This window comes from Mya arenaria, chromosome 12 (genome assembly GCF_026914265.1).
Source record: "Mya arenaria isolate MELC-2E11 chromosome 12, ASM2691426v1".
Classification (NCBI taxonomy): domain Eukaryota; kingdom Metazoa; phylum Mollusca; class Bivalvia; order Myida; family Myidae; genus Mya; species Mya arenaria.
Genome location: NC_069133.1, coordinates 15,460,210 through 15,470,188, shown reverse-complemented (window position 1 = coordinate 15,470,188; position 9,979 = coordinate 15,460,210). Strand labels below are relative to the sequence as shown.

The window sequence follows — 9,979 nt, the reverse complement described above, 5'->3', positions numbered from 1 at the left end:
ATATTACAAAGAATAACTAAACTCACATGCACCCATGCCGGGAAGGCGATTCCCGGTCAAGTTTGGTTTGTGGTCAAATATATATAAATAGATCATGCCCGTCCCACAGTACACCCTCCAGATAACACAGGTCATTGTTACTATTTTGATCCGATACAGCATAATCTGTCACGACATAATCACGATTGTAATCCGACTAGACAAAACCGGCTGAGTTTTCCGAATTTTACGGGACACACCTAATGGCCGGATGTGCTTGGCCGACACCTCCAGACCATTACCGATATGTAAGACTCTGTTCCGAACGTATACGAGTTTATGCAATAATATGACATTCCAGATCATTGAATATAGTATTCCAACTTTTTCACTTTTTGTGTCAAAGCGCTGTCCGATCTCAAACGGAGCCATAATCTGCACTGTGTGACCGCGGCCGATTAGTCTTCATATGCGCCAGGCCAAGCAGACTTGGTTTATAGTAAACTGTTGAATGGTCACTTTTGATATCATATCAAATATATGACTCAAATAAAAAGATTCGAAAGTATGAAACACACGAAGTTTGTAACAGGTTTCAAAGTTTGGAGCTTTTGGATATTTCACCATTACTTTTGGATCCATCTTAGGTTCTGATTTATGAACAAATGCTTTCATCCGAAATCATGATAAAAATTTATTACAAATCAATAGAATGCAAAATCAGTTTCATCTACAACAAATAAGCTGTCATGAACTTTTGTTTTAATTTTGTACCTGATATTCACCTATTCATGTATGCCAATGTATGTGACGGATCATTGCAATTGGAGACAACTGCTGCTTACTGTCAACGCCTCAACGCTAATTTTTTATTTAGTTTAGTGTAGCCTTATTTACTTTTCGGTCAAAATAAAAATTCAGACATGTCCAAGAACTTTTTGAATGGTTTTTAATCGGAACTATTAATAATCTGGGGATGTCGGCTGCTGAACAGACACACACTAATGCCTCATCATCTGCACGACCGTTTCGTCGGCGGAAAACTCGCGTCGGGAACGACAAAAAGATCCAAGATGACGAATTCATGGCTGCAGCGATCGGTGACGTTGAATGGTTAAGACAAAGTTTGCGGGATCAGAACCTTGAGAAGGGACAGATAAACTATGACAAAAATGTAAGTTTCATTGAGATGAAGTTAACTGAACATCACGAACTATAGACTTATTTGTTATAAAGAAATGAAAAATATGGGATGTCATGCAAAATTTGACAGGTGTCCATATTGTTTACATTGGTTGTCAAGCATCAAATTTGGGATTTAAATGAGTTTGTAGACAGATAAAAACATAAATAAGTAACTTAAATGGTATCTGGCAAATCAATTCGATGATAACAATTCATAATTATCACCATTTTAATGAAATATAGCTTTTATATTTTCCTTGAAAATAAAACTACAAGAAAGAAAAAGTAAAGGAAAGAAAAATACAAGATTTATTCAGGCCTTAGGACCTCATTTAATACGTCAAGTTAATGTAAAACAATATGCGTTAGAGTAGGTTTCCTTTAGTATTGATAACAATCTTCTTTCCCATATTCTAATGCTAGTTACTTTGTACACGTAAATATAAACAACCTGGTTTAAAGTTCTGTGATTTATACCGCAATTTCATTTATTTATCAAATCATATGACTAAAAGTGCAATTATTTGTATCTCTCAGGGTTTAACAGCTTTACATCTGGCTGCCATCCATGGGAGACTGGAATGCCTGAAGCTGTTGATAGAGAAGTACAAGTTTGACATCAACCTGGCTAGCAGCACGGGATGGCGGGCAATCCACCTGTGTATTAGCAACCAAACTGGCAAGCGGGCCATCACATGTTTGCAGTATCTTCTGGACAAGAAAGCTGATGCTTCTGTGTAAGGCTTTAAGACTCATTCATGTGTATGGGCGATAGATCATGCCCATAAGACGGTAGGGAGGATAAGTGTCAAGTTATCAGCTACATAGTATGTGTATGCCATAGGATCTATTTTTATTCATCACCCATACATTTTCTTGCAAACCCTGAAACATTGTATTAGAGTAAAACATCATGACACAAAGTATTTAAAGTCAGCGTCAAAAAATTAGTTTTTGAGATATGCTGCTGTTTTAAGGTTTAAAATACTTAAGTTGCAATACTTTTTATAAATACAGGTTTATTTTATTTTGACTGTGCCCTTCTTAAACATCACACATTTAATCGCGTAGCATTGTTTATTAAAATGATATTTTGAAATGGTGCGTTAAGGCATGTGAGTGACCCACTCAACCCCGTCTATAATGCAAGAATATACATTCCAAATGAAGTTATGTTCTGAAGCAAAAACTGTACTGAAAATTGTCCAAAGAATTCTGTATAAAGATCCTGTATACATGAATACGTATATTTGTTGAACTGTAATGATTTAAGTGTTTTATTTTAACCATAATTTGATCTCAGGTGTCAACCAAGTTCCAAATGCAGATTTGATTGACCTTATAGCACCTAATCATGAGTTAATTAAATTGCAGATTACAACACAAATTGAGCCCATGTACACACAAATTAATGTTTGACATTTGATTTATTTAATTTGAAAAAACAACAACATTTTATTGTAGAAATATAATGTGTTTCAGAGGCAATGATGATGGCATCACACCCCTACACCAGGCTGCCAGCGAGGGTCATGTACAGTGTTTGAAGATGCTGATTGATTGTGGAGCAAAAATTGATGGAGAGGATTGTCGAGGTCACACCCCACTTGACTTGGCCAAGCTGTGGGGGCACAGGAAATGTGCCAGGTTGGTGTAGTCTGAATCTGAATAATGTACTCAGTCAAGATTTGATGAATTATAAAGCAGTTTTAAATAGTCTTCAGCTCTGTTTCTTAGATTACATACATGTATGCAGTGAGTGAATTAGATAGGGGTTTAGCCAGGTTTTAAGAGGACAGAGTGCTTCAAAAGAGGGAAAGGGTGCTATAAGGCAGGAAAGAGCACATTGTTTTGGGCTGTGAAGAACTTGAACATGTTGAAATGGAGGGAGAATGAGAAAGTAAAGTAAGTTTAGGTGTCATGTGCCAAATATGTTAATCTATTATATATTTATAATTACATTGTAACTTTAAATTAAACATGAAATATTTGATAACCTTAAGTGTTTAATTGTATGAAGGCAGAAGGGTTCCCATGCTGGTCTGTGGGAAGAAGGATGTTTCCAGAAAAGGGGCAGGATTCAGCACCCTTCTATAACTCTTAAGCTAAACCCCTAGTATTAGAAAATGCATATTCCACTGAAACTGCTGGGTCAAACCTATATAGGTCCCAATTTCTCAAAACTTCTTAAGACCCTTATAAAAGGATTAAGCTAAGAACAAAATTCTTGTTTTGGTAGAATTTGTGTAATATTTACATTCTTGTAGGCTTGCGAACATGAAAAAGAAAATACCTTTATGATAATACCGATTAAGAAGATTTTATTTAATAAAATCAAGATTATTTAAGAAATTTGGCTTATGAAATATAAACTTCTAAAGCTTGTTATGCTTGAGAACTTTTGAGAAGTTGGGGCTAGAAAGGTAAACTAACAGTAATCTTGTTTCACCAAACACGTGAGACCTACATGTAAAGGCTCTAAGGGATATAAATAATTAAAGAAGCAGAAGTATTTGTGGCCAAGTTGGGATTAATTGAGAGATAAAAACAACAGTTATAAAGGCTAATAAATCTTTTTGTTTTGTTTCGATCATTAAAGTCAAATGAGTTATACATGATTATGCAGTAAAATAAAAATAATCATTTTTGGCATCAACCTATATTCTCAGTACAAGCATAAAATGTAAGATCTGATCATACAGGTCTGACAAAACATATTATTTATGAGTTAAATGAAAGAAAAAGACGATCAAAGTAAGTTAGTATTTCCTTATCATTCAGGATTATAGCTGCAGAGATGTGGCAGCAGGGTAAAGATAACATTGCTAAGGAGATGCAGCAGCTTCGGAAAATTAAGATGCAGCAGGTACTCCGTGAGATGGAACTGGAGGCTGAGTTCCGCGCACAGAATGAACATTACAGCGACGATGCCTTCAAACAGTGGCTCACTAAACAGGGGTAAGTTAGGTATCAGATTAATAGAGATATCAGTTGGTTTTAAATAATAAATAAAGTAAAAGTGATACTCTTTATACCAATGGTTACTTAACAAAGTAATTAGAGGGTCGTGTTTATAAAGAAATATATTCAACCTGGTTGAATTTTATAATACATTTTGTTTGTGATTATAGTGCTAAATAAACAGGGGTCTGCAACGGACCACTTTTATAGAGAAATATTTGAGTTATACTTAGAATAAGAGTGAAATTGATAAGGCCTGCAACAACTGACTTGCTAAGCATGGGTATGTTAAGTTCAATTTCGTTTAGACCCTTGCTTTGTGCCTCTAAATAGGGTTTATTTTAGAATTGTTTAACTACTTGTCTGTAGTTTTCATTGTATCATCTTTGAATGAACGAGTTCTCATTGTATATTCTGATTGGCTGACATTCCAATAGCTCCGCCTCCTGGCAATGTTTCACTAATTGGCTCTTCCTAATTATCGGATTAGAAGGCATATGTAAAGATGAAAGGGCAGTACCCCATATTTTAAGCAGTCAATGGTGCACAGCATATGAAAACGTCTGGTCACATTAAAAGAGGCGTACAAGGTTATAATAAGGAATTTTCAAAAACGCCCGTGGTCAAATTCTGGGACGTTTTTGGCGATTTTCCGGACGTATAATACGTCTACGTCCGCTTATTGAAACCCCTGATCATTTGTTAAGGATGTCTTGAGGTTCTTGGCAATTGATTGAAGGTCAGCTGTTTTGTTACAAGTTCTTAATATCACACAGGTTATATCAGTCCATCACAGGAACATTTAATACCGGTATATATATTTATCAGGAACAAAACTTGATACATGTGTGTAGCAACTTTATTGAAAACTATCAGTTTGTTGACAAGTCTAAAATCACATAATCTCTGTCAAACTTTTAGATTTTGAAAAAATTTAAGCGCACAATCATAACCTTATGAAGCTTAACAGAATGACTCAGATTCAAAGTATTTTTTCAGGTATGACCCAAATATGCCGACTGGACCCAAACCAAAAGAAAAGGAAAAGTCTTCAAAGACCACAGAAAAGAGTGGAAGAGAACCTCTGATGAAAGCAAACAGTGTAACCAGGGAATCCTCGGACACAAAGAGCAAAGGAGGTTTTAAAACAAGACAGGCTGATACCATACCTGCCTGGAAAGTGAAGCCGAGAGAAATGTCCCCTCTTAGTCGTAAAGCTACAACTTTCACCCAGTTTTCAGATGATGTTCTTGACGATGGTTTACATGAGAATGCTGACAACAAGCAGGATGATGCTATTCCTGAGAGACCCAAGAGTACGGGGTTCTTTAATCCAAACACTTGGAAAATACCGCTGAAAGTTGACGACCCTCCATACATTACGAATCTTACAGACGATTACCCTCGTGATGATTTCACTAAAATGCCTGTTGTCGAGTCTGCTCCTAAGTACTACGATGGTAGGTTTGGACCAAGATTGTACAAGAAAGATTTGACCGGAAAGGAAGACACAATTGATACAAAGAAAAAGCTTCGTAAACCAAAGCTCCCGAAAGACATCGTGAAAAGGGAAATGAGCAAGGATCCCACGCTGGATGAAAGACCGATGCTTTTCAAACCCAAGCACATCCACGATGTTCAGGTTAAGAAAAAATATGGGGATGAAGTCAAAGGAAAAGCTGAAGTATCCCTTCATCTCTGTGACGACATGTCCTCTTTCTTGTTTAAAAATAGCCTAAAATCAACCCCCAATGTATTCTGTGACACTAAAGCTGAAAAGAACGAGAAAAGGCGCCACCTTTTGGATATGAGCAACAGTATCCTCAGCTCCCATCCCAGCACCCGATCAACCTCCTCGAGTAACTGGTCATCTATGAAGTTCCCGCGCGACAAAGTGATCAACTCTCTACACCTGATGTCAAAGCCGGACATATACCCGGCAATACGGGGAGAGGAATATGGGGTTGGTACTGGACAGACAGTGGCTTGAATTATCCAAGAGGCTAGAAGGTGAAGCTGTTTTTTGCATCATGTGAAAATCCATCGTCAGATACACCTGGTACACTAAAAGGCTCTGCTTCATTGAGTACCTTGGGACATTTTGATTGGAAAATCTCGCTTTCATGAATAATTAATGAGGCAGTTTTATTGGTGCTGAATGGGGACAGCTTTGGAATCGAATCAATGAAATTATGTTGTGATTTTTTTTTGAATATTTAGGAATCAAAATCCTTGTATGACATCATGGTTAATCTTTTAAGTTAAAATTAAATTGTAACATGCAATTTAAATGGAAGATAAATACTTTCTCCAAACCCATTAATATTCATGAAAAAGAGATTTTGTTGGAATATTTCCCATGGTACCTACGTAGTGTAAACTGAACAAAGTATCGGGGCCTTTAATGATGGTGAACAGCAAGACTTGAAGCTTTGTACTGACTGACTCTTTTCCATACAACTGGAATATCTGATACAGAATTTGAGAAACGTTGTTATTATCAAGTATAATATGAATTTGTTAATATCATCTTAAGATTTAGTGTTAAGCTTTAAAAAATTATACATTATGTTTAAGTCATAACTTGTTTTGTAGTCCAGGATTATTTTGTCGTACTTTTTTACCTCATTGATTGTGTTTGTGGAATATTTATGTTTTGTTAAGAAACTTATGTTTTTCAAAATTTAACCAGATTATTTGTTGAATGTCCATACTATTTATATTAATCAGAAAGAATCATCAATGGTAATGTAGATCGATTTTTCATTCAAAGTTATTTAAACAGGGTGTGCTGTAAAGGGTAACAAGATAAATGTATACCAAAGATATAAAATTATACTTAAAAATATTCATATACAGAAATTGTCTGTCTGTTTAAAAAAAGTTGAGGTATTGTCATAGCCTTGGTGTTATTGTAGTTGGCTTTTTGGTTGTGCCAAAACTTCCGTTCTTGGTTGTATGTTTAAAAGTGTTCAAGATATTCAAATGAAACTTGGCAAATGAAACTTGGTACACATGTTCCCAGGAACTATAAGCACATGATTAGCAGGCCATTATAAACACAGGCTTAGACAATTGTCGAGTTATAGCCTTAGATGAAATGAAAACTTAATCAGACAAGTGTTGGCGTATGCTCTGTGGCACTATTGTTTATTTTTATATGCACTTTTTTTGGTTAGTTTTCACTGCCTAATGATGGACTTGTTATGATTTGGTTGTTGTTGCTAATGTTGTTATTTTATCATTCTTTTTAATAAATGTACATCTAAATATGTATCATGTGCAACAAAAGGAAGTAGGCCGGGGGTCAAGGCTTTTTCTGACGCCATCTAGACCCACCCAGTGGCCTAAGGCACTTTCCATAAATGATGGAAATTCTCTTAACACAACATTTGAAAATTCATTGTATAACATTTTGGACACTCTTTATCGCCATTGGGGACTTGGCAGCCTGCCTAGAATATTCATATCTGTTATTCACCTTTCAAATTTGATAGATTTAAATTATTGATGGTCATAATCATTAAAGAGTACAGGATTTTTCAACTACTTTGCGAATCATATATGATTATAGTTTACTTAATCAAATCATATGCAACAACTTTTATATTGTAATCTGATCAAAATATACAATACATTAGAAATGTAGAATTTTATGTTCCATCATGTGTAAACTGCTGTTCAATACTGCTGTGATAAATATATTTTCACTAACCAAATTTTGATGTTGTGTATTTTGCCAAGCTGCTTGATACAATTGTTATTATTTCTTGAAATTCCCTGCAATAAAGATAGAAAAAATGTTGTCAGCTTAGTTTTCTTGCTTAGTGTTTGAAACTATATTTTGTCCAACAGAATGACAGTATTTTTCAATAATTTATTTCAGGAATTATAATCAAATTGCTATCATATATATTACTGTGTCATTTGTTTTGAACTTAAATACATACACATGTACTCTATACTTTTAATCATAATAATACTTAATTAAGTTGCACTTAAGCCAATTACATGTATATAACTGGTTAAACATTAGTATTTTGAATCATTCCATGTTGTAATGAGGAACAAGAGCTGTCACAGAGACAGTGCCCTCGACTTTTAAGCCGCTTTTAAGTTTAAATATTGCATAGTTAAGTGAAACATGCACGGATCATTGTAAAAATAAATTACATGCAAAACCTTAACAAATATTTATAAGTGCAATATTGTGCAAACTGTGGTGCCGCATATTGTTATGTCTGCTTGAATTACAAAGTCTACACTCCGGTGCATAGAAATACCGTGAAAACATTCCGTGGCATGCAAACGGAACTATTATGTATATAATAGTACTATCGCCGGCACACATCAAACCTATATGAAGCAAGCTCTTCTTAAAAAGGAATTATGCTCATATTTACAACAGATGTGGCGCTGTTGCTCTTGTGATGGCGCTGTTGAGTATGAATTGGGCGGAAAGTGGACGATTATAAGGCGAATCTGATTTAAAGCTTTGCCGGTATATTTTACTATCAAAATGCCTCTTTAAGACTCAAAGTCCACAAAGCGAAGCACATGTATGGGTGTAGAAATCCAATAAGATTTTAATCTTTGATAATCTTTCAGTACTCTATCGATGATTACATCGGTCAAGCCAATCAATACCTTGACATGTTTTTAATTTCTTGCTTTGGAAATTTGCTTCGGTGTCTTCAGCTGTATGATAGATGCAATAAATTTTGCCCTTCTGTATGACGAAGATTTCTGTGGAAACTTTTTCGTTTTGAGTATCTTGTCTTCCGGGGCGTGCTTGTCCTTATTGGAACAGTGAAAAAATGGACTTGACATGGTTCTCCTTTTTCTGGCTGTCAGAAATAAGCCTTTTAAGCTCACATGAGCATATAGAGCTCAGGTCGAGCGATTCCCCACCGTCCGGCGTTCGGCTTTCGTCCATCAACAATAGCTTCAACCGACATCTCTTCCTTAACCGTCTGGCCAATTTAAATGAAACTTCACTTGGATCTTCCTTGAATGGCGCCGTTTCAAATATAAATGATGTCCATGCAGAACTCTGGTTGCTATGGGAACCAAAAGGAGGTAAAATAAGAACAGCACTTTAACACTCTTCCTTACGAAAACATACGACCTAGAGCTCAGCTTATATATTTAGCGTGATACATTGCCTAGTAGTCCTCAACCAAATTTGTTAAAATTTTGTCCTTGGGATCAAAACTGGCCCCGCACCGGGGGTCATAAGTTTCTTACATACTTATATACGGACATCTTTGAAAATCTTCTTGCCTAAAACCGCCAAACCCAAACCCTTGATAGTTTGAATGTAGCATCTTATATAGTAGTCATCCAACAAGTTTGTTCAAATCTTGCTCTGGTATCAAAACTGGCCCCGCCCAGGGATCAAAAATTTACTATAGACTTATATAGATAACACTTTGAAAATCTTCTTGTCTGAAAACGCTAGGCCCAGGCCCTTGATAGTTTTATAAAGCTTCATAGCTAATGTTTTCTCTGTTATGTCATACCGACTGAAAATAAAATTTGATTTGATTTGGTCCTCCACCAAGCTTGTTCCAATTATGCCCCCGTGAACAACACTGGCCACGCTCTAGTATTCATATGCTTCCAATAGACTTATAGGGAAATCTTTGAAAATGTTCTTGTCTCAAACCGCTAATTCCAGAACCTTGATATTTTTAATGTAGCAACATAAAAAAATGGTAGTCCTTTATTGAGTTTGTTCAAATCGTGTCCTGGTGTCAAAACTCGCCCCGCCCAGGGGGTCACAAGTTTAATATATACTTATATAAGAAACACATTGAAAATATTCTTGTCTGAAACAGCTAGGCCTAGACCC

The 9,979-nt window shown here is 35.8% G+C and overlaps 1 protein-coding gene across 1 annotated transcript; it reads left to right on the top strand.

Moving 5' to 3' along the window:
- Positions 1-896: 896 nt before the first annotated feature.
- On the top strand, positions 897-7,946 carry LOC128211345 (ankyrin repeat domain-containing protein 53-like). Its single transcript, XM_052916032.1, has 5 exons — positions 897-1,153; positions 1,702-1,901; positions 2,647-2,811; positions 3,946-4,122; positions 5,125-7,946. Exons 1-5 carry the CDS (start codon positions 956-958, stop codon positions 6,113-6,115), a joined length of 1,731 nt encoding a protein of 576 aa, XP_052771992.1. The 5' UTR covers positions 897-955; the 3' UTR covers positions 6,116-7,946.
- The last annotated feature ends 2,033 nt before the right edge of the window (positions 7,947-9,979 follow it).

Excerpts from the sequence above, each read along its gene's own strand:
- LOC128211345 (XM_052916032.1), top strand. The coding sequence starts at position 956 with ATGTCGGCTGCTGAACAGACACACACTAATGCCTCATCATCTGCACGA. Across the intron at positions 2,812-3,945 it reads GGGCACAGGAAATGTGCCAG|GATTATAGCTGCAGAGATGT; the intron begins GTTGGTGTAGTC and ends CTTATCATTCAG. Across the intron at positions 4,123-5,124 it reads CAGTGGCTCACTAAACAGGG|GTATGACCCAAATATGCCGA; the intron begins GTAAGTTAGGTA and ends GTATTTTTTCAG.